Here is a 23,526-nt window from a genome sequence, read left to right on the forward strand (position 1 = left end):
ATATTAGTTGATATTAGTGTTGAATTCGATTCAAAATATTTGAATTCGTTGGTGTTGAGTTTTGCATCGAGTTTTCGTGTTATTTCAAACTACAACAATTTTCGAGTTTAATTCGGTCCCGGAGGAAAAAGAGGAAAACAATTATTTTGAGTTACTACAACTAAAAATTTCTGTTCACAATTTCAAGTTACACCCTGGACCGAAATATAGGTCTAGAAAACATCACTTAAAACTGCACTGAAAAAAAAATTAGTTCTAACCCCTTCTTGAAACTTTGTTTTTTATAATAGGTTTTGGGAAAAGTAATTCGGTATTTCCCGCCCCTTTTTTTTAGCTAAGTATATCTTGTTTATTATTGGTCACATTGATCATTCGATGAAATGTTGTAAAGGTATATACTACAAATGCTTTTTCAATGTAGTGCACCTGGCCGATTCAGTCGTGAAATATCTTGCGTCGAGTATGGAGGTATTGGAAGAAATACGCCTTATTTTACATTTTGTTACCTGAAAGGGAAAAATGCTTCGAATTCCTACGAGATAATTCGTACAGTATACTGGCCCGATACTGTTTCAGCTTATTTTGAAAAATAGTGGATGCTGTGGTGTAGTAGAGATTAATGATACACCCCGCACTGCCAGGCTTGTTGTAAAAATGTCTATAAAATCATGGAAAATATTGAGATATACCGTCTTAATAGCAGTCGTAGCATCGGCCAGAAGCTGAACATCGACTATTTAACCGTTTACAGAGGGGTGGATACAAAACTAATATCGACTAGGAGAGGAATCGTGATTCATCATTACAACACCAGGCTGCACACATCTTTGATAATGGGCCAGAAGCTCCGGGAGCTCGTATGGGAAGTTCTTATGCGTCTATTTTACAGTCCGGACTTGGCACTAAGTGACTACCACCTGTTCCTGTCTATATCCAATGCACTTGGGAGAACAAATTTGGCCTCAATAAAGGCCTGTGAAATAATTTTCGTAGTTTTTTGCCCTTAAGAACAAATGTTTCTAAGAGAAGTGCATTACCAGGTGTAGAAAAGTAATGATACCTTCCAAAAATACAGTTTTGCATAGGTGCTGTTGATTAAATCTTAATGTTCCGATTATTCTTGAATAGCTTAGATTCCAAGCCTATGATTAATGTTCATAATACAAACAAAAATTATGTATATGTCGCGATGGAGGCAATAAGAGAAATCATGATCAATTTAATCTGCGACGGAGGACCACCTCCGACATCGCGAAGGTCTTAAATGTCATCAAGGCCACAGTCTATTGGGTTAGTAACTGTTTGGCTGATAGGGAAAACATTAAGAACAAACCCAAGGGTAGAAGACACACCAAAGTGAAACAAAAAGACATTATGGAGGCATTTCAGGTCAACCCAAGGATGAAGATGTCAGAGTTCACCAAATAAGAGAAAGTGCACCGGTTTACTGTTGGCAAGGCCATACAAAATGCTGGAGGATGGTTGCTTAGAAAATGGAGAGGCTATTCCTATCCCAACGTCAAAAATAACTCCGACTTCAGTTATGTCAACAACTCTTGAATGATTTGAATCACAACAGCAACCGGGTAATTTTTTTCTTTGATGAAAATACCTTTACCGTTGACCCTGTCAACGTCAAGGAAAATGATCGAGTGGTATTCTTTGGCAACGCTGGCAACATCATCAATTTTGTTTACTATTGGATACCAGTTACCTGCGGCCGACTACTTGATGGTGTTCGAGGAAAATGTGGTTCCATAGATTACAAAGACAATGAAAAGTCTAACAAGGCTGCATACGTATTTCAGCAGGACAGGGCTCCAGCGCAATTTCCTAATATTGTGCAAGAGTGGATGGGTGGCAACATGAACTTCTGGTCCGATAAACTTTGGCCTCCTCAGACCCCAGATCTGAATCTAATGGAATACTCCATTTGGTGGCACTTTAGAAGAAGACCTGAAAAGTCCAACACCCAAATATTGATGTCTTGAAGATCTCAGTTAGCCAGCAGTGGAGGATAATAGAAAAGGACTACGTCGCCAATGTGTGCAAGGGGTTCCGGAGGTTGTCATTGAGGCTGATGGTGGCCAGATTCATAATTAATGTGCTTTGTTTAATAAAAGATATTAAAAAATAAAATTTTATTTATACAACATCATCCTGATCAATTATCAGTATTTTAAAGACTAATTAGTGGCAGGTCTAAGTAATTTTTCTACACCCAGGTATGAAGTTGAATTCTCATGGCAATAAGTTGTCAAACAGAACCATACTTGGCTTGAATCACTTGATTGTAACACTTTTTAAAAATATTGAAATAAAGCCACAAATATGAAATTACTTTTTCCCTAACCTATTACATCAACACTTCTGTTAAATAAAAAAGCAGCGTCTGTTTTTAAGTGTCTTTTTGAGTAATAATAAAAAATTAAATAATTGTTGTAGGAATGTTTGGATTGGTTTTCATTAATTATTCGAGTTCAAGTAAAGTCAATTTATCCTAAAAATATTTTTTAAGAGTTCGAATAATTTTTATAAAATTGTAGGAGTTAGTCAATTCGACGAATACTCGAAGCCAACACTATTAGGTATAATAATTGATGATTTACTTACATCACTGATATGATTGATAGCACCAGAGTTTCCTACTAAGTTAATATCACTTTGACTTGGGCCTCTGTAATGGAAAAAAGAAAAAAAAATTAGTTGTAGAATGTGATTTGCAATACATTCTAGTTCAATGTATGCATATTGATTTAATGGGTATACTCAAAAGAAGGATTAATATTTAATATATATATCAAAGGAAGTTTTTGTTAATATGAAAACTTTTTTTAATATATTTAGTATATAAAATAAAGAACTTAAACTATAATTTTTGTGTTAGCTGTCATTTTTTCTATAGTTGTATTAGAGTCATAAACATCAATTAATTGACCTGTAATTAGATTATGTTAAGTTGTAGATGATTATCTACTGATAGGATATGATGACCAAAGTTTTTTTACTATATAAAAAAAGTAATTGAAAAGAAACCCTGACAATTTGAAGAATGTTTGAGAGGGGAGCAGCTTTCATGACGTTTTATCTGTGAACAGCTATGAGTAGAAGGCAATGAACACAATTACCACTTCATATCAAGCAGGATTAGCCGGAATTACACCGTTTTTGTTCCTAAATTATATCTAAGTCCAACCAGGACATATACATATAACTCCTCAACGTTACTCTACGTCATTCATCTGCACACAAAAACGTGGTTACACTTTATCCTTTAACAAGGACTAACACATACATATCCCTAACATTCCTCAGTGCTTCTCTCAGTCATTCATAGGCATAAATGTTCTTTGCTCAAGAATTAATTTCATGACGACAACAGTTTTAGTAACTAACAAATATTGTTGAGGTTGGCAACGACACAAAAAAAAAAACCAAACTTGCCTGCTACAAAATCCTCTGCTGTATAGTTTGATTTGTAAAAAATATGTCCTTAGATGAGCGCAATACATTTTGTACTTGCAACCAGAGCATTGCTTTATATTTTCAAAACTGTTATAATTATGAATGTATAATTGAAGAGGGAACATTTAAATATAGGGTGGTTACTTATGAATAACTTGGAATGACTCTGAAGATTTGTTGGAGAGTAATATATGAAAGTCGTTTTTGACCTCAGAGTAGAATTAAGTATTAAAACACTTTAATTCCTCTCTATATTTCTCCTTGCTTGATACAGAGTAGGATTTGAGTTGATTTATTTCCTCTCATGGCTGCTCGCAGCTGCTGTAATAAAACGTTCTAACAGCACAGTTGTTCTTTTCCCAAACAATCTTCAAATTGTAAGGATTACCATATCATTTTTCGGTTTCTTTTATTTTTTTCATACCGTCAGGTCATATCTTAAATAAATCTATCTACAATCATTCTTCTGCAGTTAGGAATAGCAAAGGTAAACATATTCAGAGTATACTGAAGGAATATCAAATGTTAATTATACTGACTGTCAACTAAAAAAATTCAGAGAGCTCAAATTTCCTTATCCTATTTATGAGATGAGTTCAAATCCAATTGTGTTTATGAAGGTTTTGTCCGTGGGTTAGGGAGTATATATAGGGAGTCCTGTAGTTAGCAATTAAAATAACATTTTTTCTTTCTATGTCTCATTTTCTTGGAAAGAAAGGTTGAGAGATTAAATAGAGATGTCATTTTTTTTAAAATTGGGGTTCATACTTCGATTAGTTGCATTCAAATATATTTTATGAAGCTGTGTGATATACATATTTATAATATCTTTAATCCCCTAATACAGGGTTATTTAATTAGTGGCCCAAAGCAACTTTCGAGGGTCTCATCTTGTTGTTCAGTAAAAACGATTTATTTTTGATTTCATTGATATCCATTCTGTAATTATTTGCAACAAACAAGTTATTAACATTATTTACGTCGCACCATTAGAACTGCGTTTGGAAATTTGCCCCCACTCCATCTAAAATTGAATAGCCACTTGGGAACTAAGTAAAGACATCACAGCATTACTCCATTTAAATTATATATATATATATATTTCAGCTGTTCATTTGTATACCCCCATTTTGTCAATGTCCTTACCAATGATTTTCTATTTCCAATAGTTCAACTTACGGGTATCCCTAATATTAACAAACAAAACATTATGTAATAGTTGAGCAGATTGACGACATCAGCCAACTAACACGTCATTTGTGTCTTCTTTCTTATTCTTTTAAAGGATAAAAAATTGGGAAAAGTAATAAAATTATTATTAAATTGTCATTTAACTGTTACATATCTGTATAATAATTTGAAATATATAGATAGGTACAGGGAGCGGGGATCAAATTGTCGCCAAAATATTTTTCTACAAAAAATAACACAAAATATACATTTTTTAACTTTTTTATTGAAAATCAAAACTATGACGAGCATAGAGTAAAGAGTAGCCATTCATTCGATATAATCACCAGTGGCATCAATAACAGCCTCAATACGGCCTCTGAACCGGCCACAGGCTCTTCTGACCATCTCACTGTCCATGTTGCCGAATACCTCCTTGATGGAGTCCATCAGGCTGGCCCTGGTGCCATGGGGATGTCTGTTGGTATGTCTCTCGACATAGCCCGAGACAAAATAGTCCAAACGATTAAGGTCGGGAGAGTTAGGAGGCCACAAATCCTTGGTTACGACGTCATAACAGTTCTCGGTTAACCACTGCATGGAGATTTTGGACACATGGCAGGGTACTGAGTCCTGTTGCCACACCCAGGGTAGTCCAGATCCCTCGCCATGTCTTTCATGGACCTGGTAGGGTCATCCTCAACCATCTTCTTCACCTTGTCGACAAAGTCGGTGTCCCTGACCTTTCTGTCGGCGCCCTCCTCCTTGGGTGCCCTCTTTATGGTGGCATAAACATCCTACGTGTCCTCTAGCTTCTTACGGATACGCTGAATAGTCTGTAAATTCACTCCTAAGGTTGAAGCAATCGTTGAATTGGAGATTTCACCTCCATTATTAACCAATGCCATGACAACGGCGGACCTCAAAAGCTCTCGTTCCACTTATAGCTCTTAATCTCCTCATATGATGACGGCATGATGCTAATTGAACTATGTATCGTCAGCTAACAAGAATAGCTTTCCTATTTGGTGACCGGTTTTTTATTTGATAGTGTCGTCTTCAAGTTATGAAGGTTTAAAGTAGGTGACAATCTGATCCCCGCTCCCTATATGTCTACGAAAAACAATTTGTCAGCCTGCATTCGATTTGTATTTTTGCACAAACCAAAACCATTTTCTATTAACAATTCATTTTGAAGTGGAGTAAATAGTTAAGGAGGGAAATAAAAGAAAATTCTTCCATAAGAAAAAAAAAGTAGAGAAACTTAATTAATTGAATAAAATAAACTATAATTTGATTGTGTTGCTATATGGTAATTTTGCTACTTTCATGGAGTGACTTTAGAAACAAAATATAAAGTTGTTTTTTTTTACTTTTTCTTGGATCTAAATATAAATAATGATTAAAAAAAAAGATGAAAGAAAAGTTATAATTATACATTGCCAAGTTATGATGGTAAAGTTTTTAACTTTTTTTCTCTCTCAACCTTAAATATAATGTTTCAATAGCATGAATGTGTGCAGAGTTGTATCATGAATTTGAAGACGTTTATTTTTGTGCAGAAATACATAACATTGATTGAGCCTCCCATTACATCCTTCCAAATACTAACGATATATCCTCCCATCACTAAAATATAAACTTTTTATTGGCTTGAGTATTTGTTACATAAGTGGGGATGTGATATATGATGATATATATGATTTAATATTATTTTAAATGTGGATGGCTCCATTCTTGACAGTAGTAATTCATTCAGTAATACTATAACTACCACACCCGCCTTTTTCCCTGCACTCTACAATAATCCTATACCTATACATACGATCCTACAACCAGCGTCAATGGACAAATTATTTACTTTTTTATCATTATGCTTTATAACAGTGAATTCCTAATCTTAATTAGTATTTGAGAATATAATATTCCATATTGGAAATTGTAGAGGAAAGATTATTATTAAAATAATAAATTGTTGTTAAACAAAGATCTGAAACTTGATGATGTCTACCATGTAAACTATTTACAACGACAAGAACACCATTAATAACGAGGGATTGAGAGTATGCCCCAAACCTGATGACTCACTTCACCCAGCATGGATGATAAAATTGTGATTTGTTCCATCCCATGGACTAGCAATGTCACTAATCTGGTTCAAATAAGGTACAGGCTCAATGCTACTGACAACGTTGACAGATAGAACACTAAGTTGGTTCCCTTCATCAATGACTATATCCTGACAGGTATTTGATAATTCAACAAGAGGCACACACAGCAAAGATTAAACAATCCTTTTAATAGACCAACATTCCATTCTGGCCAAAAACAATGTGGCCTCCATACTCGCCAGATCCCAAAACGCTCCACTTTTCCTTCTACGACCCATCGGATAGGGGCACCGAAACTCAAAGCTTTCAAGGTTTTCTTTGATGAACATTAGAACTCCATGAACCCCATAATACATTATTATCACCTGTCAGAGCATTCCTGCGGGGCATCAAGGGTATTATCAAAGTCGATAAAGGCTATTTAGGGGCGTTTGTAGGGGGGCAATTTAAGGAACTTGTGCTTTTTACTAGAAATATTTAAAATTTAATTTTTGAAATTTTTTTCCAAAAATTTTATTTTCTCGGAATACCTATGGATTTTTGTCATATTTGTCACAAAATTTTAATATTTGAAATTATTTTCAAACATATTTAATATTTCAAATTTTTTGTCAAAAAATTGAATATGTATTTTGGTTTTTCTCAACAGATGTGAATTTTTGAATTTTTTTTATGAACAACTTTACATTTTGAAATTTTTTTGAGAATAACTACGGATTTTGGAATTTCTTTTTGAAAAATTTCAATTTTTTGAAAATAGCTATAAATTTTTGAAACTATTTTCAAACAAATTTAATATTTAAAATTTTTCAAACAAATTTATTATTTGTTATTTTTTCAAACAAATTTAATATTTGAAATTGAATTTTGGACATTTAAAAAAACAAAAAAAATAGAAAATTGAATTTTGGAAATTTAAAAAAACAAAAAAATAGAAAAAAATTGAAATTTAAAAAAAAAAAAAAAATTTGGGAAATTTTTTTAAATAAATTTAATATTTAAATTCTGATTATCGAAATTTTTTTAAACAAATTTAATATTTAAAATTTTTGTCAAAAAATTATATATATTTTTTTTTGTGAACAGCTGTGAATTTTTTTTTAATAACAACTTTTCATTTTTGAATTTTTTTTGAAAACAGATATGGATTTTGGAAATTGTTTTACAAAAAATTGAATTCTTTTAGAAAAACTGTAGATTTTTGAATTTTTTTTCAAAAAAATTTGTTATTTCAATTTTCGAAATTTTTCTCAAAGAAATTTAATATTTGAATTTGGAAAGTTTTTTCAAATAAATTTAATATTTGAAATTTTTTTCGCAAGAATTGAAATTATTTTGATTAGCTTTAACTTATTAAAATAAAAAAATAATAACAATTTTTGATTTGTTTTCTTGAAACCAGGCCCTCTCCTCCCTCAAATTATAATCCTGCTGACGCCCCTGCTATTTAAAAGATAGAAATGACAACAGCTTTGCCAACATCTGTACAAGTAGTCTCTGAAACCAAACTTCTTAAAATTCCAGATTCAGCGTGCATGGTTTTCATTAATGCACCCAGTGCATTAACCTTGGCCTCTTCTTTTTTGAAAAATATTGATAAAAAATCCATGTGTTCTCATCACGACGAATACATTACAAACTAAATATGTTTTGATTTATTTGATAATCTGAGCCATAGGCGATGATGTCCTCTTGTACTAATAATCATACTCTGATTAAAGTAGGAAATTGAAATGACTAAAAACACTAGTAAAACATCAGTATATTTATTTGAATTACAAGTCAAATAATCCTTTTTGAAAGCCTTATATTACAACTTCAAAAGGTTTCAAATACTGAGGACATTTATACATAATTTATTAAGTGAAAGGGAGTCATCCTCTGCTTTTCTTTGTTTTATTTGTAATGGAACACGGATATCAAAAATGTGAGTTGTGTATAGAGCAGAAATAACGTAAAAGTAACCTTTAAGTTACTTCCCCGGAGTGTTTATATTTTGTAAAAACTTAAATATATCCTTGTAATATCTGGCATGTATCATATTTTTACTCCACATTCAATGTAAATTCATAATTTATCATATCCTTAACATATCATCCTGTTTTTTTTTTTTTTTTTTTTTGGGTAATGGTACTTTATTTGTACTTAATTCTGGAATTCATGATGGAGGTTTCAAATAATGTTTTTGATGTGCTATTATTATTTACCTTTCCTAAGTATGAATATGAGAAAGGGAAATCAAATATGTGTATCTTATTCTGTACTTAACATATCTCGCTGGATAATAATTTATTAATTACGTTATAATCCTTCTTCATGAATCTTCCAAATTTAATATTCTTTTCTCTACTATTTTGAAGTATGAATTCAAACGTATGAAATTTAAACAGCTAAAAAAGTATTAATTTTGTTCACTGATGCTTATAACACAACATATGTAACTGTATTTTTATATCGTCCGGCAATAAGGCTGAAGAACTAGTGGCTGGGTGGGCGGGGTTTTGTTCTTTAGGCGATATTCTAAAGTTTTTTTAAAACTACAGTCAGTTGCTATGATGAATTCGAGTTGTGAGGAACGTGCGTTTACCGTCCAAAATAAATATTAAAAAAAAAAAAAAAATTTAGCTCCTAAGTTTATATTATTGCGATTTATCAAAATCAGTTTATTGCTTTCATTTATAATATACAAAAAACATTTTTTTTTGTATCATTTTCATTATTTGAACGCAAAACATAATACAGTACTAACACTCGTTGTCAGATAAAAACTTTAAATTCTTGCGCCGTATACTAACAATTAAAAGAAACTTAAAAGCTACTCTACAGAATAATTATTGTGGTTTTTTTATCCTTTCATATAATATAATGAAATTAATGCTTATTCTTTTAATAAAACTTCGAGCTGTTTTGTAGCTTTGTTTTGTTTATTTCATTGCTTTTAAATTTTTAGAGGGAGCGTTTTGTTGAAAATGAATTAATTAATAACATTATATACAGTAATTTGAAGTTGTTTGACTTTTGTTAAGTGAATTAATTTTAAAATAGAATGTTTATTTTTATAAATATATATATTGTATTTAATTTCTCTAAATGATTAAAGTCATATTTTTTTTTAATATGTTCATATATGCTTATATCATAACATAAATAAATTTTCAATATTGTGTATCAAACAGGCTTATAAAAGTATTCGAAGGGTGAGTGTGGTTCCGAAGTTTTCTTCAAAATACAGTCAGCCGTTATCATGAATTGGAGTAGTGAGGAACGTGCTCTTGCCGACGAGAATATATATGACCAAAAGTAAATCCATATCAAATTTAGCTTCAGATTTTTTTATCACTGCGATTTATGAAAATCAGTTAATTGTTTCAATTTATTATATACATACAAAAAACGATGTTTTTAGTATCATTTTTATAATTTGAAATTTGTAAAATTCTTTGAACGTAAAATAATCTACAGATAATAATGTTAGATTGTTAAAATTGAGCAATCAGGGGCGGTGTTATGAAAAAAATATACAGTGGTTCAAACTAAACAATACGAATCCGAATTATTCAGGAAAACCAACCATTGTAAGGATTTTTGTGGAGCCACGAATAATTAATTACTTAATCAACTTATCACCCCCACTACAAAATAAGATATGGAGCCAATTCAATAAGTATAAAATTCAATCTTTCTAAAACCTCTCAATGAAAAGTTATTAAAATATAACCATAAAAATGAAAAAAATCACCGGGTATTAAAATACTAATATGAAATAATTAAATAACATTTCTGATTTATGAAACTTAAATAATAAAAAATGTTATGGTGCCAAACCCTGTAATATCATACCGGGTGGTACATTGAAATCTGAACCCTTACTAATTCACCCATTAATAAAAAGTTGAGTGATTGAAATTAATTCATATTTCGTTATATTAAAGCATAGAAAATTAGTTACAGAACAAAACAAATTTGAGCTCTCTAGCTTACTCACAAGTCGAGAAAGTTAACCTTGAACGTAATTGACGAATTTTCATTCGTGTACTCTAAGCAGTTGGGGGACTCCAGGATCACCCTCTACGCCGTCAACAAGTCTGAACCGTGGAAAGGAAGAATTACTCTGTCAAAAAGGCCAAATTGGAACTGGATGCCCAGTCCAATCCCCTCAAGTCCGTGAGGGCCCATGCAAAAGTTCATGGGTTTTTAAATCAAACTGTCAGGAGAGTTATAAAAAAGTAAGCAGAACAATAATTGTGAACTTGGAGAGGCCACTTTTAATACCAGCAAAGAAATAAATCCATTTCCTCTTTTGCAAGACTCTTTTGAGTTCTTTTCAACTCTTTTTTGAGACTATTGGCTCCACTACCGCTCTGATGCCAACCTCTTCGACTATACCTCTTGGGTCCATGTGGCAGGGAAGGTTTGTAGTGTCCGTCATCTATGCACAGATGCCCTCAAAGTCACTGAAAGATGACTACATCTGGAGTGGGGAACAGATCTTCTGTCAGTGAATGGAAGCCTTGTTGCCGCTAAGGAAGGCTACATTAATGATAAAGAGAGCTCAGACACACATGTATTAATAAAATTAATTTTTCTTCAATTCTATTCTTAATTAATAAATTATATCGTGTTGAAGTTTAACATTCAAATTGTTCAGATTTTAATTTTAAAATGAAACTATGCCTCATTGCCCTAAGGAACCTTCCCATTTGTCGGTATCGTTTCTCGTGAGTCTTTAGGCCGTCATTTGGTGGAATTTTGAGGACAAAGGCAAAATAGAACTACCATACAGACAATAGGGAAGGTTCCATAGGGCAAAAAGGAATAGTTCTACTTTACCCGTTGCTCCACCAAAATTGACCTTATATGTCCGATCTATAATTTATTTTAAGGAAGTTATAGGATAAAAGCATATCTAAACTTCGCAAAAAGTATTTTTATCAGTCTAAGTTTATGTTCGCTACATCCCTTTTAAGACGTATATACAATGTGATGGTTTTTTAGTTCATACATTAACTGATTTAAAATGAATAGTTCATTATTTATTCACTAAATGAATTATGAATGCACGACTTTATCTGTGCTTTAAACCAAGGATTAAGTATAATAATAATGCATCATATTTCATTTGTACATATATATTAATGTGTGAGTTGAATTTTAATTAATATAGTCTCGTGTACGTCTATTATTATTTATGATTACTTCATCCCATTTACATGCTCCTTACACTTTCCCAAAAAACCCGTGCCCGTCAATACTAAAGCAAGTTAGAATTATTTTTCTCAAAAATTAAGCCTGCATTACACGTGTCTTCTTCAACGAATTATCGTTTATTTCTAATTATAAATTATCCTTACTAACATTGTAAGTGCGCTGCAAGGTGCACTTAAAGTAGAGAAAAATGACCGTCACAATGAAAGAATAAGAAAATAAGAGATTTTATTTAAAAGACCATATTGCAGTCAATGTAAATCTCTTAAATTATATAACACTTTTAAACTACAGCTTAAACTCAGAGGAATGCCAAGTAATATTGCTACTAATGAATCATTCAAACTGCATAATTTAGAAAACAAAATAAAAACAAATCACCGAATTATTCCATATGCATTTTTATTTCAAAAAATTACTTTAACTCTTTGAAATTATCTTTAATGAAATATCTTGAAGAATAATTGCCAAAATTATAAATTTTTTTACACTATAATCTCCATGATGTTAAAATAGTTATAATGTGCATTTTTTGCTTGCAGCGTAATTCATGTTAAGTATTAAGATGTTAAGTGTTACAACTAACCCTAAATTTCTGTATAAAAATGTTAATTGTATTTCGAAGCCTTTACTTTAAGAAAACATATTTGTATTCTTACAATATTAGTTGTTTATCGACTAATATTAGGAAATAACATACAAAAATGTTCAGTACTTCACAAAACCTCTACTTTAGTCAAAAAGTAATAACTATGAAATCAATTAAATACTTCCCATATTGTCAACTTTTCAATCCATTACGTTATTTTAACGTAGGGTAATTTTGATAAAATTACTCAACAGCAGTTTTAAAGATATACAAATGCAAAAACTCAGAATTATCAAATATAATTAGAGCCACAATGAAAATAGAAATCTCGCAATCTTTGCTCCAAAATAGTGAAAGAAGTTAACAAACACAACTAAACAAGAAATACTTAAAGTTTAACAAATTGATATTCATAACAGTAATAAGGGGCTAAAATTAGACTCATTGACAGTTATTACTTACAAAAAAAGTTTTATTCATTTCTTTGGAAACGTGTCAAGTGTCCCTCTGATGTTATTATTTTAAATAACATATCTATCTATGGACATAACCCGTTTTGAAAGTAAATTTTTGTGTCTCTTCTGTCGTAAGACAAATTTTATCTTGGAAAATCCCTAAATATCTGGAAGACATTGGATCTTGGACTTTAAGACCTGCATTTCTGGATTTGTTGTCTCCCTTCTTCCATTTATTCACCTCTGCCCCTCTTGACGAGGTTGCATGAAGATTTTATGCACAATTAGTTCCGTGCGAAAATAGAGAGTGAGGGTTTTTCTTTTCTAGTGTTAATATCATTATTATATTTATTGTCTATATATTGAGGAGGAAAGTAGTGATATACATTTATTATGAATGATTATCCTATTGACCGACCTGCTAACGACAACCTCACTTAAGAAATGGAGTATTGAAAGATCAAACAAAAGACAACATCAAAAGGGATATTTCATCAAAAAACCTACTGGTAATGTTTCTGTAGAAAATATTATTTTGTGTAGATCAAAATCGGCCTCTAATACAAAAATACTTGCTTCAGAATCTCATATGCGACAGTAGGTACTGAGCAACACCAAAAGTTATTTAAAAAATAATAATCTACCTTTTATCTTTAAATTTCAATTCTTTACAGAGTTCCAGGAGAAAATATGAATTGATTAGATTATTAAAAATTTTAAAAACTCCTGATTTTGTTATCACTTTTGCTTACCAGAATGCTACTCTTCATTTTCCGTGTTTGATAAGTCCCCCTTACATCCAAAAAAGAGGTGTTTCAATATTGATTAAAAATTAACAGCTAAAAATCGTATACCGTTATTCTGATGGAAATCTAATCAAGGTCTAATGTAGGATATCAAGCTCTCTGTTTGACGTAATTTGGGTGTACGGGCCAAATTGAGACGATCCGTTTTTTTAACGAAAAAATTTCAGTGGTTATATCAAGTGTACTATCCTTAATGAATGAAGATTTTAATATAAAACCTAATATGGTCAATATTCTATTAAGCGTACAAGGAATCATCATACCCGAGCTACGGCGTCCCTCTCTTCTATTTTAATGACCCACAGGTTTTGCGACTGTGCTGACTTAGTAAAAGCTTATAGTCATGCTTTTTTTCTGTAAATAGATTTTCAGATTTGTGTTCTCGCGAATAGATCTTTTTCTCTTTAAAGGTTATCAAACGGACACATTAAAGTAGTACAAAGTCATATACACTAAATTATCTGACCATCGTGGTTTATTTATTGAAATGAACGACATTTTAAGGAAGACCAAAATTAGAGTTCTTTGGATGCTTAATTATTTTCTACTGAAGGAGATCTATGTGAATGATGGAATACTTGATAAAATTGAAAATGCAAAATCAAATGTTAAGAACGGTAGTGACATTTTGACTGAATTGCAAAAAATGTTAATCCAAATACAAGGTGTTTGTCGACAAGCAGGTTCAAGACGTCCCGAAAAAAGAAGTAGACAATTGAATGAAATAGAAAATGTAAACAAAAAATTAATACCTGAAAGTGTTAAAAAATATATGTTGGGCCAATATATATGTTATCGAGAAGCAGACTTTTTTCATACAGTTAAATTGAAAATAACAAGCATCGATGATTTATCGAAATCAAGATTACAATGTTGGTAATTTGAAAGGAAAAATAACCTTGTCAATAACTTATCAATCATACTTAAAACTGGTATGGAATCGAATGATCATGAATTAGTTTGCAAAGCAATACTGTCTTTTTACTCCAATTCGTATGTAACGAATAATTAAATTATTAGTACTTAGAAATTAAATTACTACCTAAGCTTTAGTCTGCTAATAGTGATTGAAACATGAAACACACACGTGTCAATAATAGTAAATATACCGCAACATTCTGCTCTGCTCAAAACAAAAACATAAAATTTATGAAATATCAATTCCATAGGGCTCTGGTGGTATAGAAACTCGATTTGATCTTCGCTATTCAAGATCTTTAGGAAACTAATCGACCTTTGGTAAAGGAGTAGATGGAGCAGGTGATGAATACCTAGTCAGTAGTTGCTCATTAACATGAAATGGGCATGGAGCTAAGTCCTTAACTGACACAGATGACTCCTTTCCACAAGAATATTTAACTGATGCAAACGACGGATTACTGTCAATAAATTCCACTTCGTCCCCTAGAGGATCATTCTTAGATGTTCGCACAAATCTTCGTAGCATTAAAGGCCTGGATTCATCTACCAAGTTGGTAAAGAGCAACCATGTGTAGATCTTTTTGGAAATTGGAAAAATCTTTCATGATGAGTCCTGTGAGTGGAGGTGCATAACAATGACCTTATTACCATAACTTGGGTAAAAACTCACTCCCATTACTTTTCAGGTAGATTTTGTGACTTTAAGCGTAAACCAATTGATTTTCCAAATTATTCCATTATATCTCTCAACTTGACTATTGTCTTCTGGATGAGACGGTGTAAAGTTGCAAGAGGATACTCTCGAACTTAAAAAGAGCTGTTTTAATTATCTAAACAGAAACGAAGTGCCTCTGTCGAATTCTCTGAATTCCACTAGGAATTTCAGCTAAGCCAGCATGTAGGACTTTCGGGTGTTATTAAAGTATTATCATTATACTGAAAGTGTTTTAAAAATTTTGGTTTGATGGTACAAACGAAATAGTAAAAAAGTTTGAGCTATCTTTCTAATGGGTGATGGCAACAAAAAATGTTGTGAGTACATAAACTCCATTATTGCTGAAGATGTTAACTTGACAGATTTTCTAATGAATTAAATAACTTTTTTCTTCTTTTCCATCTATTTAAGAATAAACCATTCAGTAAAAGGTACTTTTGTCCCTTTTAGACTGAAATCAAGCTATACATGTTCTTCCTATTTGAGCAAACGTAAGTAATCACAAACCCTAAAACCATTCAACCCATATTTTGAACGACACAACATTGAAAAATGAAGTCCAGAAAGCTTTAGGGTAAGGTACTAATAGGTTTTTTACGTCAAGCGAAAGATGGTTTCACTACAAAATACTATCTGGGACTTTCGAGGTTGCTGCCAAGTATTTCAAGGACGATAGGGAAATTTGCTTCTTCTGTCAATGTTCAAAAGAAGCAACCAATCATATTTTGTCGACATGTCAATCTTTATCTAAAATTTATGGGGGTATTATTAAAATGGTTAGTACATTATTCAATAAACAACTAGTCAAAGAAGATTTCCTCTCTACTTCAAATAATGAGAGAGTTGATGAAATTGTTCTTAAAACACAATATATAGTCTATAAATTACAGAGAGTAAAAGAGAACAACCTCGATGGAATTTTACATATTTCTGATTTTTATGCGAATGTTTATTGAAAATAAAACTATTTTTTTAAGTTCATCGTCCAATTAATGTTATTTCTAAATATTGAATTTAAAATATACTGGATTGTACTATATTTCATAATAGTCTTTTTAATTTTCGTTTGTCTAAAAGTTTTAACGAATTATAGTTCCAGTATATTGTGTTATATTATAATAAAATTGTAAATGTTTAAATGCATGCTAATAAAGGCCCATAAAAAAACAAAAAAAACCCCAAAAAAACCGCTTAATTTCTTTATATATGTGCAATAACTCAGTAAACCATGTTTATATTACATATAACAAAAACACACATTAAAAAAATAGATATGGACAATAATATTATTCCAATTTATTTTAACCCTTATTTTCTTTCGTGGGGTATTTTAAAAGTCCTTTTTTCCTAAAACAATTTTTGTAGTCATAAGCTCATGTGTTCCTCTTTTAATGGAAATTCAAAATTTATCTTCATTATTTTACATCTAGCTTTATTTGATTTTCCTCAAATATTTTAGGAGATATTATTAATTGTTTTTGGTCTTTCTGATCAAGTTTATCTGAAAAAATATAAGCAATGTATAATAATTCAAAAAGGATGATTAAATTTAAAATGAAAATAGGGAAAGTATAAAGAATATCTCCAAAATAGATTAGTGGACATCGCGAGAAATTTTTCTCATGAAATCAAACTGCGTATAATATTGACTTAAATCCGTGCAACTGTATCTGACCAATTAAAGGAATGTAACAAAGGATCCACAAAGACCACAAAACTAGTATTGTGTCGGTCGCAAATCCTCCGGTCTGATCCAGTTTTAGGACTATTGATCCTTGGAACAGTAGGTTCTTACTACTGTCAGTCTTGGATTTTAAATTTTTTAGATATTTATTGGACTCATCTCTTGCAAATATATTTTTATTTTTAGAATAATGCAATATTATTCTCAAATAATATAAAATTTTGACCTAATTATATAGTTTATTCGACTACATAACTTACATATTAAAAAAAAAGAAAACACTTTCCCCGATGTCACGAAGGTCTGTTTTTTTTTTTTCATTTAAAGAATGACGGTTGAATTGGACTGGGAACCTCAGTCCTAAATAAGGACCTACTTAATATTCTAAAAATGACTAATTAACTTTTTAATTTGGTCAATAAAATATTGTTTTTGATATTGCATTTAAAAAAGAAATACAATATCAATTTATTTCATCAATAAGACACAATAATATAATATTACAGGCAATATTAAATATGATGCTCATAAGTATTTTGCTTGGTATTACATTTTTTTTTTTGAAAAATAAAAGGGAAAAAGAATTGATAAATGCACAAATTATTCACATATGTACTGTACATTGATCTGGAATAAAAATGTGTGTGGGTGTATAAAACCCCATAAAAATGTTTATGTTAACTTTGAAGGAAAAGTAACATGTACAAAAATTAGAAATAAATCTTACTGTTGTAGTGGCATTTGTCCAGATGTATCCATTGGTGTTGGCTGCACCTGCTGATCTGGTTGCATTCCATCATATCCAATTTGATTCTGACCTATAAAGGTATTAAAAAAAAAAAAAAAAATATTATCTCTTTCTAAATACATATATTACATATTTTTTGCCCAAACCATTACAAATCTCTAGGGCTCTCTGTCTCTGCTTATTTTCTAACAATAACAATAATATTTTAATATATATTTTGGTCCCATGTGTGAACTTAAGTCATCCTTATTATTCAAAGAACGGTTTTTGAAATATTCCCATGGTATTTGTAAAAATGGTTAATGCATTTTTATTTACTTTGTGAAAGCTTTTTCTTCCTAATTAATAATAATTATTGACAGTACAGTCAAATCTGGTCTACAATCACCTGGTTTTAGAGTGTAGGAATTTTATGACATAAAAAAGTGTGTAAGTGTGCCTCTGCAATCTCTGGCCAGCGGTTACCCAAATTATTACTGCTAAATAGATTCATAGATGAACTTAAATTTAATGAACAATTTTTTAGCCTAACATAGACTGTTGAGTACAAAACCAAGACAGAGTGGGACTTATAGACACTCCTATGACGATTTAATTTAATAATATTAAAATAAATGGATGTTCCTAGAAGTTCCCGACCTGACAAACAGATGGCAATAGTTGTTTAAATAAATTACTGTGTTTTAAAGCAAATGTTTTAAGTTTGAAGGTGACATGTTGTTTAGTATTTTTTTTTTTTTTGGAGTGATCAATAGTGAACGCTGTGATTCAATTTGTAATGATAGAGAAAATTGATCATCTTGACTAACTGAGTTTCAACTATGCAGTACAAGCTGCCAAGATGAACATAGCAATAGTCAGCTAAATGAGGCGACGACTTCAGAAATTGTGATGAAAATCCGTATAACAGTGATTATGGAATGTCAAATAAAAGTATACAAGTTAGTCTAAATTGTAGGCATTTCAAAAAGTGTTGTTCAATCGTATTATCTGAAAATTGGACTTGATAAAGCTGTGTCAAAGATGGGTTCTGTGTTTGTTCATACTCGAGCAAAACAGTTTTTTGAACAAGTTTCAATTAAGCGTTTATTGAAGTTTCACAGCAACAAAGTAGAATTTTGAATTTTTGCGCCATTGTATAACAATGGGTGCAACATTGGTACATTACTTCGTTCCTGAGACAAAAGAACAATAAAAAAAAAAAACTCAAAAAGGAGAACCACCTCCAAAGAAGACTTACACCGCTTCATATGCACGCAAGATCATGCTGTTGGGTTTTTTGAGAAACTTTCAACGACTTAAATTATACGCACGTATTGCAATGTTTGAGCGAATAAATAAATCAAAAAGTTCCACAATTGACAAAAAGAAAGTGTTGTTTCGTCAAGACAATTCCCTTTTTTAAAATCCGTTATTGCAATGGTCAAAATAAATAAACTAAAATTTGAATTGCTACATCATAAACCCTATTCGCCGCAGTTAACCCCTTTAAATTATTTTCCGCTCCCAAACTTGAAAAATGGCTCAGAATTCAAAGATTTTACCAACAATGAATAAGTGATTTCACAAAGTTAATAACTACTTTGTATTATATTACTAAAATTATTGTAAAAAGTCCATCAAACTTTTTGAAGATGAAAGGATATTATGTTGAAAAATAAGTTTTTTCCCCAAAAATTTTTTTGTGTTTTCTTTCTATGGTCGGGTTAATCAAGGACTGTCCTTTTAAATCAAGGTTTTTATAGGCTACATTTTCAGTTTTCTCTCCCTTTCTATCTGCGGATGATTCTTATCCTATTATTATAGTCGTTTAACCACTTTTTTAAACTTTAGAATTGATCAAAAATTTCCAACCAGGTTTAGGTGGTCACCTGCACTAAGCAGTAACTTTTTCAATTTCCCTTGCCTGACTGCTTCATACAGGTTTGACTGTTTGTACAAGTAGAAATATTTTCTCCACGTGTTAATAATCAATGGTGATTCAAAGAAAGACCTATTTGCATGAATTAATTTCATTTATCATTATTTATGAGTTGCAGAAAAATGAATCAGAGACAAAGGAAATGTACATACAACTATGCATCTATTAAGAAAATGAAATGACATATGTAAATTGCAGTGAGGGACTAAAGCATTCTGCTGTCATTTTTATCTTCCTTGTACGTACATAAGATTAATGTTTTCTGAAAGTCGACATCATCTTATTTTCCCCTCACTTACATAATATTTATTAGCACTTAATCCCTTTTCTTTAATATAGCTAGTAAAAAAAAGATTAAAAAATTATCTTAAATTGCTTTAAAAAAAAAAGTTCTTACAGAATTTCTACAAAGACTGTTTTGTTTTTTACATTATATTATAATTTTTTTTCCTGATTCAACTCTTTTTTTCCAGCAGATTGGTTAGAAAAAAAAAACGATGCACAAAGTATTTTTTTGAATTGGATGTACTTTTAAAAAGATAATCTTTGTGTGAAAATGACAACGTATCAGCGTAGCAAGAACGATTTTAACTTTAAGCTATTTGTCAAACAATTTTTTCGTTTGTTTTGCTCTTTGAAATTTTTAACTCAACGTCGCACATAATAAATATGCATATTGGCTTTGTTTCATATTTTATTTTTAAATAACAATTGCTAACAACCACATTTTAATTGTATTAGTCAAATTTAATTGTGAAATTGATTAACAAAAAAACAACTTTATAGAGTAATGATTAGAGATGTATAATTAAATAAAACTATTGACTTTTTCTTATTTTAAAACAGATTGAAAAAAGATGTGCCCATTATATGCAATACAAAATATCATCATTTGTAATAAGCTATAATCATTTAAGGGGAAAACTATCTAAAAATATTGTTTATTCATACAAAAATAGATATAGCTTATTGATAAGTCAATTTTAACGTGTATTGACTTTTTTTTATAGTTTAATGTCCTATTTTTTATATATATATATATTAAGTTTAGACAATTTAAGACAATGTGAGATTCTAAATGTTGATCAGTTTGACTCAAACTATCAACTTTTTGTTAATCTAAGAAAAAAACGTATTTAAATTTTTTTATAGATATTAATAGCCACTCATTGGCTGTAATACGCAGATTTACAAACCAATTGGAAAAAAGCCTACATTTCATTTAAATATTTTTATCGTTTTTTTTTACAAGTAAAAAATGATTTATCATAAAAATTTTGTGATATAAGTTTAACTTATCTGAATTTGTTAATTTTACTCATAAGTAATTTAATTAAATTTTTTCAAAAATCCACAACTATTTACAAAAAATTAAAAAAACCCATGCATATTCTTAATAAATTATTATTTTTTTAAAAATTTCCAACAACAGTTCACAAGAAATTAAATTTCTCGGAAAAAAATTTCAAAATCCACATTTGTTCTCAAAAAATAATTCTTTTGGAAAAAAAAAAGACACTTCTTAAATTGCAAAACTGGAAAACATGCTTTCAAGTTCCACTATCCACAACTCTATCTATGAAGCTTTAAAAGATAGTATCTACTACACACCATTTTACTCATGCTCTTCTCTATCTATGAATGCTCCACTAAAAAAAATATGCTTTTGAATAAATATTAATGTTATAAAATTAACATATTTTTCCATATAAAAATTACTCGATGGTTTATTTCCATATTTACTTACACATATATTTTCATAATAAAAATTCAAAAAAAATATTTTGATGGATTATTTTTCTATAAAAATCTATCAATAAACTTTTCATTTAATATATATTACTTTTAAATAATATTAATAAATGTAAAATGAAGGATCTGTACCGGTCTGACATAGTTTATTAAATGCTATGTTAAGAAGCTATGATGTATTGTAATCCAAGGAACTAATAAAAAAGGCATAAAAAACTTCTAGGGAGGTTGAAATAAGATATGAGTTGAAAAATCATCACAAAAACAAGCTGGAATTATTTTTCTAAAAAATTAACTATGTATTACATTTGTATTCTTCAACGAATTAGCGTCAACTTCTATCAACAAATTGGGTGCTCCTTAAGTTCTACACCTATTAAGGCATAAGGTTTTACATATTTTTCTGAGTTTGAGCAGCTCCTTTTTATAATGATATTTTTTTGATAAAAAATAAAACGATCAGTCTCAAAATTTGCACATTTACTCATTGATCATTACTTAACAATTCAGTATTAAGATGAATAAAGTTATGGTAATTTTTTTTTACAGGAAATACTATTTTAATTGTTTTCCAAACAAAACAAAAATTTGATAAAGCCTCACTCACATTGAAATGATATTTTTTAAATAAAAAATGGATTTACGAGTCTCAAAATTTGTACTTAAAATGTCGTTACAACAAGTTCAAAATGTGAGGGGTGCTATTTTTTGAATGTTTTGCTATAAATGTATAAACGGAGATTATACACAGTTCTTGATTTTTGTTCAAGATTGTTTTTTTTTGCCCCATATCTGTCAATAACAAATGTATATTAATAAATAAGACGTCAAAATAAATTTATTAAATAAATTATTAATTTTTTCTCTCTTGTATGTTATAGATAATTGTTAAAAGGTTTTTTTAAAAAGTTAACAAATAAAATAAGCAAAATGCCTACATTTAACAAAAATAAGGACTTAAATTTGAAAGAAAGTAATTAGACATGTTTATAATCACGTAGCAGGCCTCCCCAAAAAAGACGCCCAAATACGTCTCAAATATAATGGTAAATTATATTATGGGTTTTGAACTGCAGTAATATTTGGTCTAACGGCCTCTTGTTTTAAGTATGTCACCGCAATAATGGTCATATCTAGTTTTTTAATTTAAAATGGCTACAAAAAAAGAAAACCAGTTTTGAGAGGTTTGCTGACTGCTTAATAAAGGGTGAACTTTATTAACATATTTGATTGAATGACTCATAAGTATGATAAATATCTTGGTGCACTGAAGAAAAAAAATCATTAAAACTTTTAGTTTGGTCAAGTATTTAAGAGACTTTGGATATAAATTGACAGTTATTATTTCTTGATACATAATTGTATTTTTAAATGTCATATCAGTTTACAAAATGCTGTCCAAATCATTTTGAAAGGTTAAATTAACGTTTACTGTGAGCCATAAGGCTTAAAATTAAAAGTATTTCTAAAAAGAGTGTAAATCTATTTGAGGTATTTGAAGCTGTAGGAGGGTTGAGTTATGACTCAACATGAATCCACATTTTAGCAATATTTAATCCATATTCTAATGCCTTCTTTGGCAAGGCCTGGAGTTTGTTGAAAAATAAATATAAAGCAATAAATGTAGTTAGTTAACACAAAAACAATCAAGAACAAAGAAAAAAAGTCCAACTATTTTTTGATATTGATGTATGTATAGCTCAATATTTTTTAGACATGTTTTGGTCAATTAAAAGTTTCTTATTCAAACTTATGGCATAAGTTCAGATATGTTAGCTATGATTTAAAGCCTTAATTTGATTTATGAGACTACCCCAATATGGTTTTCCAAATAAAACCTATCCATTTTTATTTATTCTATTGTGGCGATCAATTTTTGTTGTACTTTAAGTACGATATGTGCCGCCCACAAATGTTTCTGTAAAATAATTTGTTGAGGAAAATTGACGTTAAGTTGATAAATCTATATAAAGTTTATTCTAAC

At 30.2% G+C, this 23,526-nt stretch overlaps 1 protein-coding gene across 50 annotated transcripts in view; it reads right to left on the reverse strand.

Moving 5' to 3' along the window:
- The window catches only part of LOC121116051 (uncharacterized), a 222,217-nt gene that overhangs the window by 120,054 nt on the left and 78,637 nt on the right, over positions 1-23,526 (reverse strand). For all 50 annotated transcript variants that reach the window (XR_005863752.2, XM_071887962.1, XM_071887954.1 and 47 more), the window contains 2 exons: positions 17,849-17,939; positions 2,614-2,677 (listed from right to left, as the gene is read on the reverse strand). Coding sequence is in view for 49 of the 50 variants with exons in the window: in XM_071887962.1 (XP_071744063.1) it covers positions 2,614-2,677; positions 17,849-17,939 (155 nt within the window). In the remaining variant the exon portion in view is untranslated. The remainder of the gene's footprint in view (positions 1-2,613; positions 2,678-17,848; positions 17,940-23,526) is intronic.

The sequence above is a fragment of the Lepeophtheirus salmonis genome, chromosome 4, assembly GCF_016086655.4.
Source record: "Lepeophtheirus salmonis chromosome 4, UVic_Lsal_1.4, whole genome shotgun sequence".
Taxonomy (NCBI): Eukaryota; Metazoa; Arthropoda; class Copepoda; order Siphonostomatoida; family Caligidae; genus Lepeophtheirus; species Lepeophtheirus salmonis.